At 46.5% G+C, this 25,632-nt stretch overlaps 1 protein-coding gene and 1 pseudogene across 8 annotated transcripts in view; both read left to right on the forward strand.

Annotated features, from left to right (window-relative positions):
• The first annotated feature begins 824 nt into the window (after positions 1 to 824).
• The window catches only part of MTMR14 (myotubularin related protein 14), a 44,814-nt gene continuing 20,006 nt past the window's right edge, over positions 825 to 25,632 (forward strand). For 4 of the 8 annotated variants that reach the window (XM_047097581.1, XM_047097587.1, XM_047097585.1 and 1 more), the window contains exons 1-9: positions 825 to 1,094; positions 3,234 to 3,382; positions 8,411 to 8,519; positions 14,984 to 15,059; positions 15,338 to 15,398; positions 16,907 to 17,029; positions 18,325 to 18,398; positions 22,480 to 22,550; positions 23,360 to 23,434. In XM_047097581.1, the coding sequence (XP_046953537.1) occupies positions 939 to 1,094; positions 3,234 to 3,382; positions 8,411 to 8,519; positions 14,984 to 15,059; positions 15,338 to 15,398; positions 16,907 to 17,029; positions 18,325 to 18,398; positions 22,480 to 22,550; positions 23,360 to 23,434 (894 nt within the window). In that variant the 5' untranslated portion in view covers positions 825 to 938. The remainder of the gene's footprint in view (positions 1,095 to 3,233; positions 3,383 to 8,410; positions 8,520 to 14,983; positions 15,060 to 15,337; positions 15,399 to 16,906; positions 17,030 to 18,324; positions 18,399 to 22,479; positions 22,551 to 23,359; positions 23,435 to 25,632) is intronic. The other 4 variants (XM_047097582.1, XM_047097583.1, XM_047097584.1 and 1 more) reach the window with 4 other exon arrangements.
• On the forward strand, positions 12,487 to 14,191 carry LOC124525004 (60S ribosomal protein L13a-like; annotated as a pseudogene).

Below are 25,632 nucleotides of genomic sequence, written 5' to 3' on the forward strand. Positions count from 1 at the left end.
ACTTAACCCACTGAGCCACCCAGATGCCCCCTCAAAAAAAATCATTTTGTAACAGTGATAATCTGTTAGAGATGAATACTATGTATAGTATAGTATAATCTCTGTATAGAGATGAACTATTCACCCATGAAGTAATGAGATTTGCTACAAAATTATTCTACTGAATGAGGAAAGATTGATTAAGCAATCGTTTGGTTTATGTTGATTATTGCTGAAACTGACGAATGAATACATGAGGGGGTCATTATACTATTCTCGCCACTTCTTTGAATGTTTCAAATATTCCATTAACAAAAAAAGAAAAAAGAATATGGTGCTTTTCAATTATACAATTTTAACACAGTTATGACTCCCGTTTCCTTTGATAAAATGGGTTGACTATAGGAGCATTATAATCACAGGGACGTTTTGAGGAGCAGTGCAAAAAGAAGTGCCTTATGAAATGCTGTTTTATTATTACTTACTATTATTACTATGATTGCCAACACTAACCAGTTGCCTTCAAGCGTTCCCTCTTCCTCTTCCTGCAATGGTTTATTCCAGTCTTCCTCTTCTTTCCCATAGTTCCTTCCTCCTCGTTCCCGTACTAACACCCCTCCCGCAGCCTCGGTGGTTTAGCCCGGCTTCCCCAGGGGAAACCCCGAGGGGCGGAGCAAGAGGGATCTACGAGTTGCCCCGGCTACCTCTCCCTAGACCACTTGGATCGCTCCGCATTTGGAGGTGGGCCGGTAATCACGGGGCAGGGCGCGAGTCCCGGGCTCGGATTGGCCAGGGCCGAAGTAAACATCCGGCAGGGTGGGGCGGGGCCGGAAGTGGAAAGGGAAGGCGGTGGCTGAGGCTGTTCGGGAGGTTTCGGAGTTGGTGCCTCCAGGTGCCATGGGCAGGGCTGAGGCGCGCTGAGGGGTCGTGGGGTGCTGAAGGGGAAGCAGGGCTGGGCCATGGCCGGCGCTAGGGCAGCCGCTGCCGCCTCAGCGGGGCCCTCGGCTTCTTCGGGCAACCCGCCGCCTCAGGAGCCAGGGCTCGGGGAGCTGCTGGAGGAATTCTCCCGGACTCAGTACCGGGCCAAGGACTGTAGCGGGACGGGCGGCTCAAAGGTGAGTTCCAAGGTGTGATAAGCACAAAGAGAAGTTCCTAGGTTTGAGAAGTTACAGACGGAAAGGCTGAGGTCAGGGATCAGAGGAAGGAGAGCGGGAAGTTCCCGGGATCTGGACCTGGATAGTAAGGGTCGGGTTTAAAAACCGGAAAAGAAGGAACTGGTCACACAATAAGCCAAGAAAGGACGTCCTTTGGTTTGAAACAAGGGGTTTGGAGGTCAGAGCTGAGGGATCATGTTCAGAGATTAGAGAGGGGAAGGTGAGGAGGGTTGTTCCCGTGTATCAGATGTGGGTACAAAAGCCCCCAGGTTTAAATGGTCTAGAGGATTTCTCCTGGTCAGAGGTCAGAGTGGAACCGAGACAAGAACCGGGTGTGTTGCTTCCTTATACAGGCTTAGCGTGACTTTAGACTTAAGCTCATCCCTTTACTTCCCCTAGCAGGAAAACAGCCCACACTGTCTCTATTCCTTTATCAGAAGCCAGTCTCAGTTCCTCTTTTTTCTCCCCTTGGGATTCCCTTTAGTCTCCTTATTGCCAGATCTGGAAGGCATCCAGTCTAGTAAGGCCATTCCCATCCTAGGTACTGTTTGACAGTCAAACAGGAATCTTGGGAATCCTCCTCTTATTCCCCACGTGCTGTTGGTAAGTTTAATATCAGGCTTTCTAGTGGGTTCTGTTCCATTCTGAGCCATGGAACTTAGGGAACCGCTGGAGCATACTGCACTTGGCATCATTCTGTTCTCTGGAGTAACCTAGGGGAGACTTCAGTAATGATGGGACTTCCCCACTCTCCAAACAACAAAGTGTTTTTCAGAGCTTAGCCTGAGGACCACCTGTTTCAGCATTCTTTGTTTGTTTTTAACTTTATTTATTTTGAGAGAGAGCATGCAAATGAGGGTAGGGGCAGAGAGAGAGAGAATCCCAAGCAGGCTCTACATTGTCAGCACAGAGCTGCATGCGGGGCTCAAACCTACGAACCATGAGATCATGACCTGAACTGAAGTCAGACATTTAACTGACAACCGCCCAGGTGTCCCTGTTTGTTTTTTTTAATTGTTTTCATTTGGATAAATAAACTTTGGTCTGTGAGTTATTTTTTACTTTATTTTCTTAAAGTTTATTTATTTTTGAGAGAGAAAGTTGAGTGCGAGCACGAGTGGGAGAGGAGCACAGAAGGAGGGAGAGAGAATCCCAAGCAGGCTCCATGCTGTCAGCACAGAGCTGGATGTGGGACTTTATCCACGACCCTGGGATCATTACCTGAGCCAAAATCAAGAGTCGGACACTTAACTGAGCCACCAGGTGCCCCTTTCAGCATTGTTAAAAATAAAGGTTCCTTGCTCCCATCTATTTCTACTGAGTCAGAATTTCTGAGGGTGGCAACTTGGAATTTACATTTTTAAATAGGTTTCATCATGATCCTCATGTATCTTAAAATTTGAGAATTCCTCATCTAAGCCACTGTGAGTTTTTTCCTCTTCCATCTTATACCCCTGAAGATTAGAGTGGTTATGAATTAGACCTGACTGTCACGACATCTGGCCTTAAAGCCTCTCCAAGATTCCTGATCTCTTGTTGACTTCTCAAGATATTACATGTCTTATGCCTTTTTTCTAGTGGACCTTTCCCCAAACTAAACAAGAACAGTTTTAAGAGAAGCTCCTCCTTCTATTTGACAAATAAAATAGAGTGTAGGGAGATAGCCTTGTGTGTAGCTTTTACTCATTACAACAACTAGAATGTCTAGGTACTTGTCTGTGGCTGTAGAATGGGGAATAATCTGGAGCCAAGGGAAGAAAATGGGTTAGTGCTAAAGTAACCTAGAGCAAGAGTTCTTTATATTTTATGGATTGTGGACCCCCTTGAAAATCTCATGAAAACTGTAATCCTTTCCTTGGAATGCTTAACAGTTTCACTGCAACACTGAGGGGCTTAGAGACCCTCCCAAAGCATACTGCATATAGATTAATGAAATACACATCAGGGCCTGTGTCCCAGCAAAGTGTCTCTTCCAGGCATTGAATAATAATCACTGAGGCACATGTCATTCCCAGTGACCTGTCCAGGTCATGAACTGTCTAATTCTCATACTCAGAATCCCAGAATATTCTTTATGCTCAGGTGTCCTCCTCTGTGCAGGTTGAGCGCATTGAGAAGAGATGTCTGGAGCTGTTTGGCCGAGACTACTGTTACAGTGTGATCCAAAATGTGAATGGGGATATCTGTGGCCACTACCCCCAGCACATCGTGTTCCTGGAGTATGAAAGTTCTGAGAAGGAGAAAGACACGTGAGCATCATGTAACTAGAGTGTGCCTGTCTGGGGAGGCTCTGACAGCTCATCCACTGAGTCAGGAAGTTTGCGACTGGGTGGGGAGCTGGGCGGGGTAGACTCACTTTCCTCAGGTTTGAAGCCTTCTTGGTGTCTTTGGTTCATTCAGGGTTTGATAAGTTAGACTGACAAAGTAGTATGGCATAGAGTGAGTGGTTGCAAGTCACAGTAGTGGACTATTTCTCCCCTACCTAGCGCTCACTGACTTAAGACAGCTTATTTCACACCTCACCTTTCTGAACCCTAGTATCCTTTTTTTAAGAGAGTATGGGTGGGAGGTATGCTGTGTCAAAGTTCTTAAGAGCACTTAACCATATGTAGAGCTTAAGAGCCTGAAGTCTGTAGTCAGACTGCTTGAGTTACACACTGGCTGTATAACTATCTTGAGCAAATTATTTAATCTTTTTGTCTCTTCATTTTCTCATCGGCAAGTCTCTGCCTCTGTTTAGAAAGTGGCTAGTGCAATCCCTGATGATAAGTGGGGCTATTACAAGCCTGACGTGTTTATTGTAAGAATCAGAAATAAGAGCTACTGTTCACTGAGGCCCTACCAAGGCCTGAGTGCTTTCTGTGGGGTAACAACAGGTGAAACAAAAACAGATATATAAGGCACCTGCCACAAGATACAACCTGTAGGCTGTTTGACACTAATAAATAATCACAGCCTGGAGGCTCCAGGAAATGCTTTATGTTGATCTCTAAGTTTGTTCCCCTAGTTTCCGTGCTTGCTGCTGATTTTAAGAGAATCCAGGAACTGTTGTTCACAGGATCTGTGAAAGCACGGCCCTGTAGGTGCGATATTATGATGAATGCTACAGTAGAGTCATGCTGTGCAGTGTGGCAGGCCCTCGCTATTCAATGTGTCCCTTCAGTGCACCCAGGAACTGGCTGGAGACTCTGAATCTTTGGCCCCAGAGCCACTGAATCAAAATCACAGCCTAATGAGATGCCCTAGTGATTTGGATGCACATTAAAGTTTGAGAAGTGCTTCTGCAGACAAACCAGGGAGAATGGTTAATTCTGCCTGGAATGTGTGTGTTTGGGAAGACCCCATGGTAGAGAGCCTCTTCAGCTGGAATTAGAAGGATGAGTCGCAGTCCTGACAAGTCCTAAAGGACCAATTTTTATATGGTCTTGATCCTCAGGCCAAGGAGTGTGGACTTGTGGGTGTTAGTGGTTTTTATTATGTTAGTATCCCCTAAAATCATAGATTTTGGGGCCCCTGAATCAGGATTTCCAGAATCTACATTCTTAGCTCCCTAGATGAATCTTACATATGCTGTAGCCTGAGAGCCACTGCTATATGCCACAGGGAGTCAGAGAAGGCTTTCAAGCAGAACAACCAGGTCAGAGGAGTTTAAAGACTAAACCTTAGTTTCCTTATCTGTAAAACGTAATGTCTACTAAGTGTGCCGTCTCACGACGTTGTGGTGGGGTTCACTAAGAAAAATGAATGTGTTAGAAAAACAGATTGTATGTAGATGATAGAAACTGTATCATATCCCCAGTTGTGTAGCTTAAGAACCCCAGGGATCTCTGAGCCTAAAGATTTGGGCTTTGTGATGGCTCTGTTATACATGGTTTCTGTCTCTTCATAACTTCTTTCAGAATTAGGTAGACTCACCATCTATAAACCCTTACGCTAAAGTTTCTGAACAAGATCTCTTTTTCCTTGCCCTCGCCCTCCTCTCCACCGCCTTCACTTTTGGCTGGTGGTTTTACCTTGGTGCCCTGATGGCATTCTGATATTAAGCTCAGTTGTAGTCAGGATGGTGCTTCTCCAAGCAGACTCTGAGTGAATTACCTGTGGCTTTAGTTATAATGCAAAATCTGATTCAGTAGGTCTGACTGGGGCCTGAGCTCCTGCATTTTCTCACCAGCTGCCAGGTGATACCAGACCACCCTGTAGTAGCAGTACATTAAGGAACTCAGTCTTGGTGACCTCACAGAAGCTTTTCCTGGAAGGAAACCAGTTCAGTGCTGACTCAGTCTAGCCTTTAAAGAAGAGGAAACTAATAATGTGTGTTGAGTGCCTACTGTTTGGCAGGTGTTAGGGTTCCACACAGTAGCTCACTCAAGTCCTGCACCTACTCAGTGAAGTAGGTAGTATCACTTCCCATTCATTGTACGGAAGAGAAAGTTAAAACCCAGAGAAGTAACTTGCCTTTCCCTGAGATCACAGAAGTGGTAAGCAGGATGGGTTTAAAATCTGTGTCTTCCTCACTCTGCTGTGTCCATCTGTCTGCCTTTTCTTTCTGTCACCACCACACTTCTTCCACCAGCAGGGTTGCCCCTTCTAGGCCAGGGCCGTGGTGGTATATTCATAACCCTCAAGGAGTTACTGGAGTTTGTTTTACTTTTTACTCCTTCTAAGGCCTTGAAGTAATTCTGAGTGGGCAGTGCTGTTGAAGAGAAGGCAGTACATGCACATTCAGATGAGAGGAAGCAGAATTTTTTGTTTTTTTAGATACCTGGCTTTGGTGTTAATATGACACTAATTAGACCCCATTACACAGGATAGAACTGGATTCAGGAAGCAGTTTAGTTCTGTTAATCCCCCTCCCCGGTTTAGCCCATCATCTGGGAATAGAAGCCTGGACAGGGATCTCTGAACAGCCAAGACATGTGTTTGTCAACAAGAACTCCTTGAGCTGCTGCCATGTGGCAGTCCCCAGGGATGCAGTGGAAGCCCTGCCAGATAGATGAAGTCCCTCCTCCTAGGTCTTGTGGGTAACAAAGACCAATAAATAAGCAATGACAGTGTAACAAGAGACGGAATTAGGGGATGTACAGATGAGGCCTTGGGGGATGGTGGTTAAGTTCTGTACCTAATTCCCATGTGGAAGGGGCTGGAGGCTCCCCCACACCACCAATTCTTGGATACCAGTTGGGTGTCCTATAATTCAGCTCAATTCTGCCACTGTCTACCCAGAGATAGCATCAGATTGCACAGGTTGATAGCTCAGTCCCACAAGACCAACATAAATATACAAGCCAACATTTATTCACTCAGTTCTGAGTATCATGTGCCAGACACAGCTCACTGCTTAGCACTGTAAGAAAAAGATCCTAAGGCCAAGAGATAATAAAAATAAAAACAGGAACCACTGAGAACAGAAACTGAATCAGTTCTTTGAGTAGGAGAACCAGCAAAATAAACCACCTAGCCTAACCAGAAAAAAAGTATGCCTGCTTCTACATTAAACGACTGCCCAGAGCCCCTACGAGGGAAATACTGGCATGTTCTCCATCTTGGTTTTGTGGAGTTTGTGGAACGGATGGTCTCAACCTGGGAGAATCCAATGCAGTTTCAAGGCATTTAGAACTCAGAGGGAGCTGCTGTTGTGACTAAGTGAGATTCTGTTGCAATAGATGGTGCTGACCAGATCTGTGAAAATGGCCTGAGGCCACCAGAACGTGAGAGGAAGACTGTTGTGGACAGTATTATATGTGCTCTCTGTTTCGTATTTTCCTGGCACCTAAGTTCAATTAGATTATTTTGTACTGAGGTGCCTTTTTATTTCATAGAGAAACTGAGTGAGGGGAAGTGGCAGAACTGGTTTTCAGTGAGCCATGAATTTTCTGGGGCCTGGTGGGGGGCCAGTGCCACCCTACACACAGCTTGAAGAACACGCCAGCCTCTTCAAGTTTCCTTTCTTCCTTTCTTCAAAAAGGGAAAAAAAAATTACAAAAGTAACATCTTAAATCAGACCTTACAGAAGAATACGCCATGGGAAGTGTAAATTCTGTTCCTTTACCCCCTTGTTGTCTTCCAAGATCATCAAACTGTTGGTCCAGGTTTTTATCTGAAAACCCCTTTTTAACTTCAATTTCAGACCCCCACTTGATAGTAGTTATTTTTTTAGTAACTATGTCTTGTGAATAGATCTATGAAGACTACTAAAAAATCAGCAGTATTTCTAAAAGACTTTATTAATCCCTACAACATCCATATAGGCCTAAAAAGATACCACAGATGTGTAGGAGGCATTGAACTTACGCATTCGGAAACGGTTATTTGTATGTGTGTGCCGTGTGCAGTAACATGGGTGCCTAGAAGGATTAGGACATAGAAGGAATTAAATGCCCTCTAGGACTTGACCTGGAAGTGCAGCCCTTGTAAGGAGGGAACAGGAGTGTCTTCCCTCCCTTCTGCTCACTTGATCTACTTAGCTTCCCACTCTTTAACTTTCCTGCCTCTCATTTCTTGTGCAACCAGAAGCTCTGACTGGCTGATGTGGAGTGTTTTGCTCAAGATGGGTAGGTGAGTCTTTAAGAGGAGACCCTTTTTTTTTTTTTTACGGGTCTACTGATTTGACATGGGTGTGCCTTGCCAGAGCTTATCTCTCAACCTGACTCCTGTTTTGGAAGTTCCCTTACCACACCCACTGGATTAACTACTTTATTTCTCCATGCCACACATAGCTTCTTTTTACTTCCATTGCTCCAACATTACCTGCCCTGTTTGCTGTTTGGACTGTTAGAGACAATTGGGATGTTGAGGAAGTTTCAGAAGCTTATCACCATGTGAGATGTGAGCCTTCAGCTTACCCTGCCCCCTGAAAGTTCACAAAAATGGCGCTATGATTTCCATACACTCCCCAGGGCACCTGTTGTCCTATTATGGGAGGAAAAAAGTGTACTTTAGACATGGTCAACACCCAGTTTGCTGTGTGTTTCTGTTTTGTATCCCATGTCTTCAAAGTAGCTCACTGTTTTTTCATCTTAAAGCTTCTAAAATCAGGATGACTTAAATTTTAATACCTATAATACAGCATTTTTTTTCTTTTCCTGAAAAAAATTTATCTGTGATCTAGAATTTAGGGATTAAAGCATTTACTAAATTCCAAATGAGTATTGACACACACATATGCAGACCTCTCATGGGGTCTTTGTGAAAACACACACACACACACACACACACACACACACACACAAAATGCCCACTTAGAAACCAGCCTGACCTGTCTCTTGCCTGTGCATTAGGTTTCAGAGCACCGTGCAAGTGAGCAAGTTGCAAGACCTCGTCAACCGTAGCAAGACAGCCAGGTGCAGAGGACGGTTTGTGTGCCCGGTGATCCTGTTCAAGGGCAAGGTAAGAACGTACCATAGCCTCACACTCTCTGAGACCTTCTTCAGGGTAACTGGCTTAATGCAAAGTGTAGGGTTGTCTTGTTCTTGGCATTTGCCAGCCCAGTGTTAGGTAATTACTGGGTGCCTGGTGCTGTGCAAAGCAGCCCAGAGAAAACAGACCAATTCTTACACCACCTTTCACGGTAGTCTCTGTAGGGAAGGGATAGTCACACCAGAGTACCCCACCCTGTGTTTTGGAGACTGCCTAGGTTCAGATCCTGGCTCTCTTCTTTCTATACAAGGCCTCAGTTTCCTCGTCTGTAGAAGTAGGAATGACAGTCATACCTACATCACAGGTTTATGGGGTAGATTAGATCAAGTAAGTTAATACATTGTTATGTGTTCGTTCTTTCAATCATATAATTTACTAAGTGTTTATTGAATGTGTATTATGTTTCAAGCCATAAGATACATCAGTGTGTAAACAGTCTTTACCCTTATGGAGCTTATACTCTAGTGATGGTTGTTAATTTGGGTCCCCAGTGTGGTCTCATTTTACCTGTCTTTTCATAATCCTTTAATGTAATGGATGGTCTCGTTTTGCAGATGAAACAAAGGGATTAAATAACTTCGCCAAGTTTACCAAGAGAGCTGGGGGGTTGAACTTACCTGGAGTTCCCTCAGGCTTCCACACTGAAATTTAGGGCCCTGCGGTGTGGTGTAAGAGAAACACAGGGCTAGCAGTGTGGATTGAGCCACTGATAGCCTCATTTAGAGAGCAGGACATAGCTTGAGAGCACCAGAGGAAAAACAATGCTAGCCGGCAGATGGGTGGGAGGGTTTTCTGAGCAAGTGATGCAACATGGGAAAAGGCATGGAGACAGGAACTAGAGGGGCCAGGATGCCTCCCTCACTGAAGTGGAAGGTTCATGCCAGGCCAGAGCATGGAAGGGACTGATTGCAGGAGGCCAAATGCTGACCATGGTGCTTGCATTTGCCAGGAGAGCAGTGTGATTTTTGAACAGGGAAATACAGGATGAAAGTAGCTTTTTCAGGAGGATTAGTCTAGGAGGAGCGGACTGAAGTAGGGAGAGCCTGAAGGAGGGGAGGGGAGCAAACGCAGTCTCTTTATTCAGTGGGCAGATACTTGAGGGCACATGTTGCAGTCCCAGTGTCTTGCAGAGTCCAGCTGTGGTTATCCAGTGGGTGGTTGAGTGCCAGGGCAGCGAGGAGGAGAGATGTGAGCCTTGTTTGGACCCCTTTGTGCCTTTCTTTTGTAAAATGGGAGAAGGGCAAATGTGAAAGGGGGTTAGGAAAGGGGACTTGAATGAAGGCTTCCTTGGGAAGGTATATTTTAGGGAAAGCTTGTATGGAAGCTCCTGAAGTTGATCACCTTACAGCTTTTTGTGCCCCTTCCCCCTTTGGGAAGTTGGCATCTTCCTGCAAGTTACTGAACTCCAGTTTAAAGACCACCGCTCTGTGGAGCATAGTGCTTGTCACTAGAAATTATATAGGTAATACTCAAACCAGTGTTTCCCAAAGTGTGTTCCAGAGAACAGTAATTTATTTATTTATTTATTTATTTAAAAAAAATTTTTTTTTTAACATTTATTCATTTTTGAGAGAGAGAGACAGAGCATGAGTGGGGAAGGGGCAGAGAGAGAGGGAGAAACAGAATCCGAAGCAGGCTCCAGTCTCTGAGCTGTCTGCACAGAGCCCGATGCGGGGCTCGAACTCACAAACTGCGAGATCATGACCTGAGCCGAAGTCGGACACTCAACCAACTGAGCCACCCAGGCGCCCCCCCAGAGAACAGTATTTTAAGGATATGCTTGTGAAAAGCATTCTCTGTCACACAGTGATAGTAGATTTGGCCTAGCCTCCAGGCTCCAAATTCATAAAGTATGTTGGTACATGTACATTAATATAACAAAGGCTCTGAGACATCTTGTAGCTGAGAGACCTGTGTAGCTTTGTCAAGTCTGGTGTTTCTCATTTGTCTGCAGACCATGAGTAAGGAACTTTCCTGAATGTGTTTTGGAAATGCCACACTGAACAGCTGAACAAGTGGGGTTGCTGAATGGCAGATTGTTTGCACTTACAGACTAGACAAGTCTATGAGAAAAGAGCCCTAAACCACCTGATTTCAGAGGAAGGGCAGTGAGTAGAAGGATTATTCCAAGGAGTCCTTGGCATTCGTAAATGTTTATGAGGGCTTTGCCATTAATCCCGGTTTCTTCTCCTATTACACCTTCTTGTCCAGGCGGCGTGATACCGTTTCATACCCTTTGGCTTCCCCTGACACAATCGGTGTTCACTCACTTTATGCCTCCCTACAGTGTGCTTTGTTCTGCTTGTGTGTTTGAATGTCTGTAATTTCCTTTCTGCCTTAATCCCTTTGAGGACAGGGGCTGTGTCTGACTCTCGTCCTTCCAGCACCTAGCAAAGTACCAACCTGGCTTGTAAGTGCAAGCTTAGCTACTACTCTTGGATAAAGCAAGAGTGGGCCCTGTGCTAGTGTCTAGGGTGACAGAGATGAATAAGGCGGTCCTTGTCCTTGTGGAGCTCAGTGAGTGGCAGGCAAGTGGACAGGCAGTTGAGAGCAAGGTTAGGAAAGGTAAGAGAATGGGATCTCATCCTTGGATTTGTGGCACACAGCAGGCTCTTGGTAACTAGTGCAGTGATGGCAGTGTTTGTTACTTCTCTGCTGGGTTCGGGAAGGCAGGTATATTAAGAAGTGCTTGCTTCTTCAAAACTCAGTTCAGTGTGGCTAGTGCCACTAAAGAGCTAAACATTTGATTTTATTTCAGTCAATTTATAGCTGAAACAATAATAAATTTTTTTGGTTAAACAACACTATTTGGGGGCAGGACTGCTTTTCTCTTTAAATGCTAAAAGTAAAGGGGCATCTGACTAGCTCAGTCTGTAGACCATGTAACTCTTGTCTCAGGGTCATGAGCATAGAGATTACTTAAAAAATTTCTTTTAATTAGTGAAAAAATTGCTAAAAGTAAAGCATTCTAGTTTAGATGTGCTGAAAGTGTAAACTACAGATCAGGTTTTGAAGATTTAGTACAAAAAAAGTAAAATATTAATGGTTTTTAAAGTGATTATATGTTGTAATATTTGAATATAAATGGGTTAAATAAGATTCATTATCAAAATTTTTTAAAGACAGTTCAAGCATTTAAGGGTAAGATGTTCTCCCATGCCATTTTTTCCCCCAGCACTTGTATCTGGCTTTTAGACAGTGAAAATTAGGACACGTCATCTTTCTCTTTGTTTCCTCCCGTAAGAGATGGGGAACAAAGGTCTGCCACTTTTTTCCCTGTGCCAGAGTTGGTTACGAGATGAACAAATCCTACAGAGTGATGTTCCTTGTGCAGAATTAGAGGCCATTCATAATTAGACCAATGGAGGGCATTCACAGTGCATCCTGATTTCTCAGTCAAGCTTAAAGTGCAGAAATGGCGGGGTCATGGATTGGAGCCATGAGGCTGAGCAGTAGGAGTCAGGGGTTAGAATCTGCAATGCAGTACAGCTTCTGCCAGGGTCCACCTCAGGACCTTTCTTCAGAGGGGGTTGGTGCCTCACTTGGGGAGTTAGCCAGCTCACCCTCTCTCTTCAGTCTGATGAGTCCTCTGAGCCCAGATCTGACTGCCTGACTTACCGAAAAGGCAAGGACAGATCTAAGAGTATGGGAGAACTGGGACAGAAAGAGGTATCTGAACCTTGAAAAGAGTTCAAGAAACAGTCTCAAAACTCAGGAGCCAAAGACAGTGTGTGCGTGCTCTGAAAAGATTTAACAGAAAATATGCAAAGAGTGAGATTTGGTGCAAGCAACTTAGGTGATGGGGGGAGGGCAGGCATGAGAACACATGCTGTTCAAATGCCAACAAGCTTTCCCAAGTGGCTGCTGAAGGCAGGTCCTGGTGCTCAGTGGCCGACACTGTCTCCTGGGCCGGCTGGTGGCCATTGTGGCCAGGCAGATGCTGTTGGGGTTGAAGGTCATTGTTGTGCCCTGTGAAGACATCAGCATTTCTGGCAATTTCTACAGAAACAAGTTGAAGTACCTGGCCTTTCTCCACAAGCCGAGGAACACCAACCCACCCTGTGGCCCCTACCACTTCAGAGCACCAAAATGGATCTTTGGGTGGACAGCGTGAGGCATGCTGCTCCACAAGACCAGCCAAGGCCAGGCCGCCCTGGACTGCCTCAAGGTGTTGGATGGGATCCCGCCACCCTATGACAAGAAAAAGCAGGTGGTGGTTCTTGCTGCCCTCAAGGTTGTGTGTCTGAAGCCTACATGAAAGTTTGCTTACCTGGGGCTTCTGGCTCACGAGGTTGGCTGGAAGTACTGGGCAGTAACTACCACCCCGGAAGAGAAGAGGAAGGAGAAGGCCAACATCCATTGCTGGATGAAAAAGCAGCTCCTGAAGCTACAGAAACAGGCTGGAAAGAACCTGGAGAAGAAAATCAACAGATCTACAGAGGTCCTCAAGACCCACAGACTTCTGATCTGAGCGTAATAAAAATGACTGTTGATGCCTCAAAAAACAAAAACAAAAAACTGTCAAGTTGAATGTGCCCTCCCTACTTACCGTGAGAGTTTTGTGGGTTCTAAAGCTGGGGATTGGCTCTTCCCTGCTCCAGTTCTCCACTTCCCTGCTTCTGCTTACTGGGATGGTCCCTGAAGAGCAGGGACTCTTAGTAGGATCTAGAGATGGGTCCGTGGACGGACTTGGGAGAGTCTAGGAACCTCTAAAATGTGAACTGTGGTATGTACATTTTTTTCTGGAGACAGTTGCTCATTTTCATCAGATTTTCAAAATGCTTGTGGACCCAGAAAGAATGAAGCAGCCCCCATGGGAGTGCATCCTGCTCAGGCCCAGGTCCTTAGTTGCAGGCTTCCAGGACAGCCTTCCCGCAAATCTCTTGTCCCCAGCCCTAAAAAACCACCCCACCTTCCTCAGGTGGCATCCAGGTTGCTTTTCTGTTACCTGCCCTCTCTCTCAGCCTGCCACTACCTCTAGAGAGCCAGAAGGTGACCTGGTCGCTCCCACCCACAGCCCTTTCCTTATAGCTACATAACTGTTTCTTTCCCATTATCTAACAGAGCAGAAGCCTTCAGGCAGTATTTTCACAGTCTTCCAAGGACGCGTTTTACATTGCCAGTCTGTGTAACCCATTCAGGAATGAACCTCACCCCTCTGTCAAATAGCCGCCCCTCTCTCTGGTGTGATCTCCTATCCCCTCACTGCCACTCCCAGCCTTTAGTGAAACTTGGGGGTGCTTGCATATGCAGTTACAGCTACTACGTTTCCTTGATAAGGAGGAAAGAGATGTAATTTCTTTAAAAAAAAAATTTCCCCCCCACATTTCTCCCTTAATTGACCCACCTGCTTCAAAGGTTGCTCACCCCTGCACTGAACAGTTCCATATGCTGCTCAGCATGCAGGGTTTGGAGGTAGGTGGGTCTAGATGAAATCCCAGCTTGCCCCTCATGGTATGACCTTACACATCACTTCACCTCTCTGTGCCTTTCTTCTGTGAAGCAGCAACAGTGCATGCCACCTGCCACATCTGCCTCATGGGCTCATTGTGAAAATTTAGTGAGATGATAGTGTAGGGCGCCTGGGTGGCTCAGTTACGCGTCCGACTTCGGCTCAGGTCATGATCTCGCAGTTCGTGAGTTCGAGCCCTGCCTCGGGCTCTGTGCTGACAGCTCAGAGCCTGGAGCCTGCTTCAGATTCTGTGTCTCCCTGTCTGTCTCTCTGCCCCTCCCTCACTCATGCTCTGTCTCTTTCTGTCTCAAAAATAAACATTTTTTAAAAATTAAAAAAAAAAAAAAAGAAGATAGTGTAAACGTTTCATTGCCAAGCCCAGCACACATCCATATGCAGCAACATCAAAACCTACACATGTGACTGCCACTAAATCTAGCCATTTACCCTTAGTTATGCTTTGGTGCCACCTGTTTGGAAGAGATATCCCTCTTGACAGAGGATGTAGATTAAAAATTCCGGGCGTACTTTAGACTGACTACCGTGGCCTCGAAGCTCATAAGACTTTGGGGAGTGCTCCTGGACTCAGAAAACGGGCCTAGAAAAATCTGAGGAGTCCCAGGAGTTCCTCCGACTGTGCACACCTGAGAAAAATATCTTGACCTGTTGGCCAGAGGGTGCAAACTTGCAGACCTAATGTACAACAGAATGATTATAGTTATTAATATTGTGTTACATGCTTGAACATTGTAAAGAGAGGTGATCTTGTGTTTTCACCACAAAAAAAGATTGTATGTTAATTGTATGACGTGATAGAGATGTTAATGCTATGGTGGTAATGGTTTAATAATACATGTGTGTCAAATCAGCATGTTGTACACTTTGACACAAATACTGTATGTCAGTTCTATCTCGATAAAGCTGAGAAAAACAAGAACAAAAAAACCCAGAAAAGCATCTGAAAATGTTGTTTCTCTCCCAGCACATTTGCAGGTCAGCTACCCTGGCTGGATGGGGGGAGCTATATGGACGCACTGGCTACAACTATATTTTCTCAGGTAAATGTTGAGCCACATCCTCTAAGAACAAGAACCAAGTTATAGAGAATAGCCACCCATGCCACAGTGGCATAGGTAGAGAGTTCGAGTAAGCTCTGGAAAGACCAGGGGCCTGGTCTTCACTCAGGGAGATGCTGGGGTAAAGTAGACTGCCAGGCATATGGGGCATCTGGGCTGACAGACATGTAGAGCTGGAGCAGGGTGGGAGGAGCCTGGTCCAGAAGCCCCTGGGAGGAGCCCCGTGCAACAGCCTTGGTGCTGACAGGTTTCTCTGGCAGGAGGTGCAGATGATGCCTGGGCAGATGCAGAGGACATCACAGAGGAGGACTGCGCTCTTCGGTCAGTGCCAGGTTGTTATGGGTCTGGGCTTATATTGGGGATGGGGTCAGTGACCATTAGTGGCCATTTTCATACCGATGGTGTATAATCACCACTGGTACAGGTGAGTGCATTGGTTCACTCCTGCCACTGCTAAATCCATGCCCCTGAAATAGAGTTGTTAAGGTCCATCCCATAGCTTCCACCAGAGCTGATTTTATCGAATGCCTGAGGAGTCTCTCTCCATCCTACATAATATCCCAGCCCCAGGGTCCACAGGTCTGAGACAGTGTTCAGACATCTGTGTGTGTCTTCAAGCCCCATGGTTTCCAGGGGGTGGCCAGGGTGCTGACAGCCAACCTGCCAGATAACACACAGCACACCTGGTGCCAAGGCACAGGGCAAGGGCTGTGGTCCCCATGTGGGAGACTCAGAGACTAGACGTCCCACAGTTCATCAAGTTGTTATTGATGCCATAATAGAGCTTGATACAAAGAACTCTTTTAGACCCCCTTAAAGAGAGGAAATGGGTTGGTTCACATTCTTCCTGCCTCCTTTCCAAATGATTTTAGAAAATGACACCCAAGGATGTTTTGGAAAAGCTCCTTTGCATGGTCTGTACCCGTGGAAAGTCTTTAACTGGTGTCAAACATCTCTGGAATGCACACAAGCACCCTAGTAAGATCAGCTGCCCCAAATCATGGCTTGGTGCATGAAAACTCATCTCACTATGCCCAGTTCTGCCTGTTAGTTCCAAGAGCAGCAACCCTGGCTTGTGCTCAAGAATGTTTGGCTCTTCCCCTGGGATCAGACGACCTCGGCCTCAGCCAGGCCGCCTTCCATAGCATACGCTGTTCTTGGCGAGGAGACTGCTGTGTACAGCAAAGCAGTGGGCATTAAAAAATTAATGGGGACTATTTACTTGTTCCACTTTTGCCTTTATCTGTATGACTGATCAAAAGACAGCCTGGAGGATTAGGAAAAATTTTATCTCTCTGCTTCTTAGACCTGCTAAGTAGAGGGAATTCACCTGCTACTATTCCACGATCAGTTGATAAAATAACTCTCAAAAGTCCATCTCCCAACACGCATTTCACCCTGTTACATTATGAGAAAATCCTGTGGCTAAAAATGATCATAAATGGGAAAAAGGGTGGGTGGAGGGAGATAAACTCTAATGGAAGCTCAAAGACTCTATCAGCCACCAGCTTGCTGCTTTTTAGAACTCAGAGATTATCTTGAGTCTTCTGGCTTAATGTCAAGTAGTGCCCAAAAGCCCTTTCCCGGTTTTTGGCTGCCAATTGCTCCCCTTTGAAATGAGTCCCAGAGAGCAGAGTAATCTCTTAGAAAGTCACCTTCCCTGAAACCAGTTGTCCTGTCTTGGCCCTCCCTCTGTCTTCTGGAGAAGGGAAATAGAAGTTCTTGCCAATGACATCTATACCTCCTTGAACACGCTCCCTACCCCCCACCCCCCAAACTTCTCTGAACAAATGTGTAGTACATCTTCTCCCCCTGGCTCTTTGTTTCAGAAGTTCCGACACACATCTTTTTGATAAGGTCAGAGGCTATGACATCAAGCTGCTTCGGTACCTGTCAGTCAAATACATCTGTGACCTGATGGTGGAGAACAAGAAGGTGAAGTTTGGTATGAAGTAAGTACAGGGCACCTGCTGCGAAATGGGCAGAAGTGATGTGTTCACAGCTTTTCAGGTCAGTGATGGTATATAGCAGTGACCAAAGGCTCACCACACGCTGGGCCGCATGCTGAGGGCTCTCTGTACATCTTCTAGCTGTATCTTCAAACGTTCTTGCAAGGCAGACTCTACTACCCCTCTCTTCCAGGTGAGAAACTGAAGCACAGAGAGGTTAAGTAACTTGCTCAAGGTCATGCAGATAATAACTGAGGCACCATGAGTCTCTAACCTGTGCTGTGCTGCCTCCTTCTCTTAAATACTCTTGAAGGTTTTTGCCTTGGTTCCAAGCTCTCACCATCTCTGGTGGATTAGACTCTCTTTCTAAATGGAACAACAACAAAAATCAGCATGTGCCCAATTTTTATTTCACATATAGACTAAATCTTGATATCTGATAGGAGAGAACATTTGAAAATAATGAGGTGATGAGACTGTAGTTTTTCCCAACACTTTTTTTCATAATATTGACTCTTACTGATGTTGAGTTTGTCCTACAAAGTAGGGCATACTGAGGCCTTACAACTTAGCATTCTGTAGGTGCCTGAACATTCCCTTTGCCCTTCTTCCCTTCATCTGTCATAATGCCCTAAGTCTTTCCCTGTCAGATGCCATTTGTCCATCCTGTTTAGGAGTGTCATCAGTGAATATTGGAGAACACCAAAGAGGCCAGAGTCTCTCAAAAGGCCCCTTTGCACAGTGTCTCAGTTGCTTGCTCTTGGCTGACTCCCCATGCTGGGTCAGGGCAGCTGTGCTGTCCTCATTTGTGGGGCTTAGTGGGAAGCTTGTTCTGCTTATGGTTGCTGTCGAACTAGAGAGTAAAACCTCTCTTGCTTGAGAAGTTGGAGTAGGGGGCAGAGAAGTTATATTTCTCGATTGTTCAAAGTAAGCACTGCTGAAGGAAATCATTCCTGATTCTGAAGAGTAGTTGTGGGTTTGCTTGTTTGTTTTTTATGTTTATTTATTTATTTATTTATTTTTGAGAAAGAGACTGCAAGCGGGGTAAGGGCAGAGACAGAGGGAGACAGAATCCCAAGCAGGCTCCATGCTGTCAGCACAGAGCCCCCTATGCGGGGCTTGAACTCATTTACCATGAGATTGTGACCTGAGACGAAATCAAGACGTACAACTGACTGAGTCACCCAGGCACCCCTGAAGAGTAGTTTAGCAAGAGGTTCATTTGATGTTGTAATTGCTCATTGGGGAATGGTGCGTATGTGTTGTGATGCCATAACACATTGTGTCCTGTCTTGTAGTGTAACCTCCTCCGAGAAGGTGGACAAAGCCCAGCGCTATGCCGACTTCACTCTCCTCTCCATCCCGTATCCAGGTAGGGAGCTCTTTTCTAGTCAAGTGACAGGTTTCCTAGGACCAGGAGCTGTCAGAGGCCATTTGCAGGCCTTCTACACTTAGGTACATAGGCACCCGGGATCTTTCCTGGAACATCTTACATTGATCAGCATAGGACACTGTGAGTCTCACTCTTAAGCTCTCACACTTAGGGTAGGACACTGTCCCGGAAGGCACTTTCCACTCCAGGGATTGAGTCCTGGCTCAGGTACTACTCTACAACCTTGAGCGAGTTACTTCACTTCTCCAAGCCTCAGGTTTTCTCAGATGTCATTTGGAACTTGGAAAGGCTTAACTCAAGGTTTTGTTGTGAAGCTTAGATGAGATCGTGTGTGTCAAAGTGCCCTGTGCAGGTAAACTACTATTTCAGCATAGAACAACGTTACTAGTGCTCTGTGTCAGCAGCTAATCACACTGCACTGGCCCGTGTGGATGTGAACCTTTGAATGTCTGTCTTAGGGTGATCAAGTTATTTATGGGAATTGCCCCAGGTGAGGTCCTTCTGGTGATAAAGAACATAATTGCTCTGTCTCCAGTTTTACACTGTTGGTGGCCTCACCATGTTATAAGGCACTTTGGTGTACACAGAGCTGGCTGCATTTGTCTCTGGTGCACAGATCTGCATACAACCTGTGGCCAGGGCAGTATTGTGTGCACTGGACGCTAAAGCTGTACTGGTCCAGCTGGTAACATTTAAGCTTTCTGACAGTACCTGCTTGTCCAGCAAGGGAGGCCAGAGAGCCCTAATGTCCGCACAAGACAGCAGCAAGTGTACTCTTTCTCCTTGAAATGTCTCGCCTACTTCTCAGTATCAGCATCTGCCTTCAGTCCTGCACTGGACCTTGTCTCCTCTTATTGGAGCCACATAGCCAATAGCAAGGTGGCCCATGATGGCAGGTTGCTCTTCAGCCAGGTCTTCTCATTAGAATGACAAGTTAATCTAGTACTTGGTGGGAGAGGGTATCCTCACTGGTGTGAGCTGGTGGTATCCAAGCCACAACCTGTGATAGCTTGGCACTCTCACAGTGGCCTCCCCTGGAGTGTCACTTCACTCTTCTCTGCCAGCTTAGTGGTTAGTGCCATGCAGGGTGGGGCGTGAGTGCCAGCCATAGTACTGTGTGTCCTTGAACAAGTCCCTTAACCCTACTTATCACTGGCTTCATCCTGTCCATAAAATGAAGAGAATGGTGCTTGTTTCATAGTGAAGTGCTGGACCCATCCCCGGCAGGTCCTCAGTAAACAGCAGGCTAAATCATGGGTACGTGGAGGAGAGGCTCAGGGAAGTTCCTCTTCTTGAAAGCCACTTTGGGTAGATGCAAACCGTCATGATGCTGCTGTGGGCTTGACAGTATCAGAGCCACATTGTGACAGAAGTGTCCTACCCAGAGTGTCTGCCGCTGGGGCCGTTAGCTCTAAAGCTCATTTTCAGACCTAGCTTTTGACTCCCAAGAGATGTCTTGGGGTCCACAGACCGAAGTATTCTGTTCAACAGGAAAGCTGTGTGAGGAACCAAGCATCACTTTCTTTTTTTATATTTCATTTCTCAGTAGAGCTGGGTTTAGAAAAAATAGTTTTGGTAAAAGTTTACATACGACTGCTTCAGAACTGGAGCACAGTATCCTTTCTGCTGTAGTGAGGCAACCTGTTACCAGACTCCCGAAACGCTAACACCCTTCGATGCAGTTATTCAACAGACCACAAATGCAGCTAACGTGGGCCTGGGGGTGTTCATCCCGCTGTCTGTTTATACCAGCAGAATGCAAGAAACATTCTCCTTAGTCAGAGTGACGATGACATAGTCATAGAAATATTGCATACTCATAGAAAGATGCTTAAGATGCCCAGCAGGACACAAAATTGTATAGTACGTCAGCAGTAGAAGGGGAAATGTGGTTACATGAAAGGGTGAGGAAGAAATATGCCAAAATGGTAAGACGATACAACCTGTGGATTTTTTCCCCCTGTTCTTGCCAAAGTGTTTACATACTACATCTGGCAATTGGGTGTGTGTGTTTGTGGGAGGGAAGGAGAGAGGGACCAACAGAAACCAAAAAGCCAGAGGTGGGGAGGATGCTACCACACACCCAGGTGAGGAGCAGGAGAAGCACTTTTTACCTGCTATACTTGTGTTCTTGAATTTCTTTACAAGCCTGAATTACTTCGTCTCAAGGAAAAGAAATAGTTAACCATTGACAAAACCCAGTCACAAACTGCAATTTGTAGCTGTTCGAGGCATCTCAGCTGAGTCCTCTAATGACTGTGAGGCCACACAGGAAGTCCGATGCTGTCATTTCTAGCTCTGTCCAAGTAACTTGGGCTTGGACTGGCCCTTGAACAGGAGAAGTGTTCTGGAAACACTTCCTTCAGGACACCAAAATAGACTGAAAACTCCACAGCACAAGTCTGATTGGTTTTCGCCTTGAGTGAGTGGCTCTTCTCACCCCCGCTTTTGGTCCCATTCTTCTTGACTTTCAGTGGGTTTGGAAGTCTGTGCAGGTAATGAATGTCAGGCATTGCCTTGGGGACTGAATCTATTTTAATTCCATCCATTTCTCCCATGAAATTGCCTCTGCATCACAGGCTGGCCAGAGCTCAGCCTAGAGCCTGCAGTATTGATTTGAGCAGGTCGAGTTTGGGAAAACAATCCTTCAAAGAAGCTCAGATAATTGGTGTCTTTTCTAAACCTGGGCTCATAATTCCAGGGCCTCTGTCTGATATTTATATTTCTCCTTTCTGCCAGTGAAGCATCCTGGAATAGGCTGGAGTGTTAGAGCTGAGGATTGTTTCCTGACTTCTCAGTCAGCAGCGAGGCCTGAGGGATTAGAGTGCAGAGAGCATGGGCCGTGTCTCCAGACTTTCCTCTCTGAAGGAACCCTTTCTGTCCTCCCTGGGGTGGCCTCCCACAGGAACTTGGCCCAAGAGTAGCTGGGGAAGTTCCATGTGAGTTTTTTTGGCCTGTGGCCACCTCCACACAATTCAGACAACTGTTGGATTGCCTTTGGGGACCTCAGCAGACTTGCACCTGTGGCCGGAGGCGTGTGCGCTCCAGAGTTTGTATTGGTTCTGGTTGAGGAAGTGAGAATTACTTCAAGAAGCTACCTCAGAGTGCCTTCTCCCACTCTTGTGGCTTGGAGCCACAGCAGCCCCAGAATGCTTACTGTGCCGTGGCATACAAGCAAGCCTCATTCTCTGTGAGCCAGGCAGTTGAGTATAAGCTGCAGGGCTGGCACTGTGGGCTCTTCTCACAGTGGCATAGTCATAATAACAGTGCGCTGTCATCTGAAAGCCATTCGCACCAGTGCTTCCTAGGTGTTTTATATATATTGTTTCATTTCATCTCGAACCATTATACAAATGAAAAAATCAAGGCTGTTTGCAGTCACAGAGCTGAGTGAAAGGCTAAGATTTGAAACTGAGAATGTTGCTGAAGCCCTTTCTCTCCACTGTTCCTCTCTATATTCCTGAGGGCCTACCCTGGCGTGGTTTCTTCCAATTTCTCTAGAGAACGTTTCAGAAAAGTACCTCTTGGCCAGGTTTGTTGGAAATGGAAATGTCTCGTGAGTACCTGTCACGTTTCAGGCACTGTCCGTGGTCTTTTCCAGTATGTCCCTGGAGGCCTGTGATGTCGGTGTTAGAGAGAGTGACCCTCAGTAACTAGATAAGTGGCTGCAGAAAGTGCTGCTGGCACTCAGATTGTAAGCCATGCTTTGTTTGCCGGCTGTTGGCGCTTCAGGGACGTGTAGGACAAAGGGACCTAGAAGTAGGGAGAAGTGACCAATAACCACGGAGCCCAGGTGGAGAGAGATACAAAGAGGTGTGCAGGCAGGCAGTACCTCATCAGGAAGGCTTGTAGTCAGAAACCAAAGGAGTACTGGAGACTCATTCCCTAGCTGTCACCTGCCCGTGCTAGTCCCCACACGTATCAGCTGTGGCCTCAGGTGGGGCTCACCAGCACGGAGAAGTGTGTGAGCTGGTGGTCACCTTGGTCCTTCAGCACTCAAGGGCCTCTCAGGAAACTGGATTAGCAAGGGTAATATCTTAACTCTGCCCTTCTTTTCCAGGCTGTGAATTTTTCAAGGAATATAAGGATCGAGATTACATGGCTGAAGGGCTCATTTTTAACTGGAAGCAGGTATGAGCAGTAACATTTATCAACTTAACATTTTTTTAAATGTTTATTTATTTTGAGAGAGAGCGCAGGGGAGGGGCAGAAGAAAAGAATCAAAAGCACAGAGCCCAATGTGGGGCGCCATCTCATGAACTTTGAGTTCATGACCTGAGCTGAAACCCAAGAGTCAGTTACTCAACCGACTGAGCCACTCAGGCGCCCCGATCTTAACATCTCTTTGCAAAGGGAGACCTGGAGAACAGCTTGCAGTCTTCTTGGAGAAAACAACTACCCTTTTCCTTTTTCTTCTCTTCCATGGATGAGTATCATTATTTTCCCTCCCTCTTTTCTTTGTATGTATATGTTTATATATATACGTATTTTCATACATACTTTCATATATTTTTTTATATATACTTTCTTGTTCCCCTGTAATTTGTTTCTTCAAAGGATTTTTCAGGGACAAAATAGGAAATCTCTTTCCTGTCTGTTCCATCATCTGTGTAAAAAGTGGGACCAGCATTCTCTTCCTTTCCCAGTCAGCGGGAGCAGGCCACAGGAGGCTGCTGGATGCTGAATACAGATTCATCATGTCTGTCTCAGCAGCAGACACTAGAATGGCCCACTGAAAAGCTCCACTTGGAAGCACTAATCTGGTCCCTTTGATTTTAAAACTGTCACTTGCTGGGTAGCATAGGCATCTGGCCTGGAGAAGGCAAGCACTGTGGAAGGCCAGACTCTGGTAGACACAGCTTCAGGGCCATGACCTTCCCTGTCACCATGGCTTCTTCTGGTGGCCGGCCTGCATCTCACAGGTGTCTTTCTGTCCCCAGGACTACGTCGATGCCCCACTGAGCATCCCCGATTTCCTGACTTGCTCTCTGAACATTGACTGGAGCCAGTATCAGGTGAGGGGGTCCAACTCGAGCAGGGTGGGCTAGGGGAGGGGTACAGGGGAGCCCTGGTACTGGCCCCAGAAGTCCTTCATGCAGATACCAGAAGGTCTGACTCGTGCCCTCTGACTTCTCACAGCCTGGGAAAGAAGGAACTGATTATCCATTTAACTCTCTCCTGATTTGCTCTTGGCCCAGAAAATCAAAGCTTTCTGATCATGACTCACTCAAAGATGTACATCCACCAGCAGGTTCTGTTTCCAGAGGACCTCATGGAGTCTGCTTTTCCAGCTCTGGTCTTTAGCGACTGTTTTTCATTTTTCCTTTTAAATGCATGTTCTGCCAGAGGAAGTGCAGAGCTGTCTGACCTCGTTTGATTATAGAAACTTTAAAATTATTTCCATTGTGCTGTCTCCCCTCTCACCATGGATGGAGCCCCAGTCTCCATGGATCCCTCTCTCTACGATGTTTAGCCCACTGTAGAAGCCCCAAAGGCCATCAGCAGTGTCCTTGCCACTTGCTTCAGCCGAGACCACTATCCTTGCTCTTGCCACTGCCTTCCCTGCGTCTGTTCCTTCTACCTGGCTGCCACTTCGTCACCTCCTCTTATCTGGATGACACAGTACCTTTAGGATTCTGCTCCAGTGTCTACTCCAGGAAGACTTCCCTGATGTACCTCCTCTCCCCTCTCCCCAGAGGGTTGGATGCCTGTATCTGCATCCCCTTTTACCCTCAGTATGTCTGTTATGGAATTTTCCACTGAGCTGTAGTCACCGATTTAGAGACCTGCTTCTCCGTCTCCAATAGACTGAGCTTCAGGAGGATGGGAAGCCATAGCTTGTGCATCCCCAGCACAGAAACTGGCATGGAGCCTAGAGCCGGAAAGGCCAAGCCAGTGAATACCCAGAAAACATTCTGTTTCCCTCCCTTTTTTCTGTGCTCCCAGGTCTGGCCAGTTCCCATCCAGCCTTCAGATCTCCCTCTGTCTGAGAGGCCCAGCTCACCTGGTAGGCAGCTGTGTACTCCCATATCACCGTGGGCTCTGTTGTCCTAGACAGACTGAGTGGCCAAAGGAACCCACACGTTTCCTTCTAAATTTGTTGTATGCAGAGGTGCCGGATAGGCCCTACCCCGGGCCACCCTTACTCTCTTTTCTGGCACTGTTGTTTCTCCTTGGGCACAAACTGGGTCTGTTGAACTACTTACTTAAACAAATAAGGTGCGAATGTACGGGTTTGATGTGTTGATACTGCCAGGGGTGTATGTCTGTTCAGGAAGGAGTCCTGTGCATCTGAGGAGGAGCTCTGCTTAGTAGGTGGAGGCATTGGATCCAGGCTGCAGCTCACCCGGCCCTTCTCTCACCGCTTCGTGGCTTTGAGCAAGTGGCCTCACTGTCCTCTACAAGTGGAGCTGACAGCGCCTGTTTCAGAGTTGTGGCGAGGTTCAAGTATGATCACAGTGTGAAAGTGGCCTCTTAACTGAAATGCCAGACCAACTTTAATGATGATAATTAAGAAGTAGGCTGCTAGCTTGTTAACTCGAGAGAGTGAACACTAATAAAATCCTGGGCATAAAAAGTAGGCGGGCAGGGCATTTTCCCGCGATGCCTGCCTCTCCAGTATTGCTCAGACCCTGAGTCTCACTGGCCCTCCTACCATCCTCTTCCTCAGTCCACATGTAGGCTCTGCCCTGTCTGCCCCTTCAGCACGAGTGTCAGGACTCCCTGTTACTCCTCCTTACCTCCCCAGGTGATCTTGTCTGCCATCCACTCTGTTACCCCCTGCTAGGTCACCACGCCCGGAACTCTGGGCCAGGCCTTTCTTGGGGATCCACACCTACATCACCTCTTACAAGTGTCCTTTCAGGCAACACCCTAAACTCAGGATTCCTGAAATGGAATTGGCTACAACCCACAGCATCTCCCGGCCGTCCACCACTTACCCAGATACTCAAAGTTGAAACTTGGGGGTTTTTCCTCCCACCTCCATTGCCAGGGTCATCGGTTCTATAAATCTCTGCCCCTGGTGAAACTCTCCAGACCTTGCCTCCATCTGTTGTACCACTAAGCCTAGTCCAGGCCCCGTCATCTCCTGGCATCTCGCATCTGAATGGGGCCACCCTGAGGCGGGACTAGAAATCGTGAACGTAAAGCACTTGAGTAGGGCCTGGCAGATAGCAGTACTCAAATGATGGTCAAAGGTCATTATTGTCAC

Source organism: Lynx rufus, unplaced genomic scaffold, assembly GCF_022079265.1.
Source record: "Lynx rufus isolate CCGP_SWC_20201006 ecotype Redwood Valley unplaced genomic scaffold, mLynRuf1.p SCAF_4, whole genome shotgun sequence".
In the NCBI taxonomy this organism is placed as follows: Eukaryota; Metazoa; Chordata; class Mammalia; order Carnivora; family Felidae; genus Lynx; species Lynx rufus.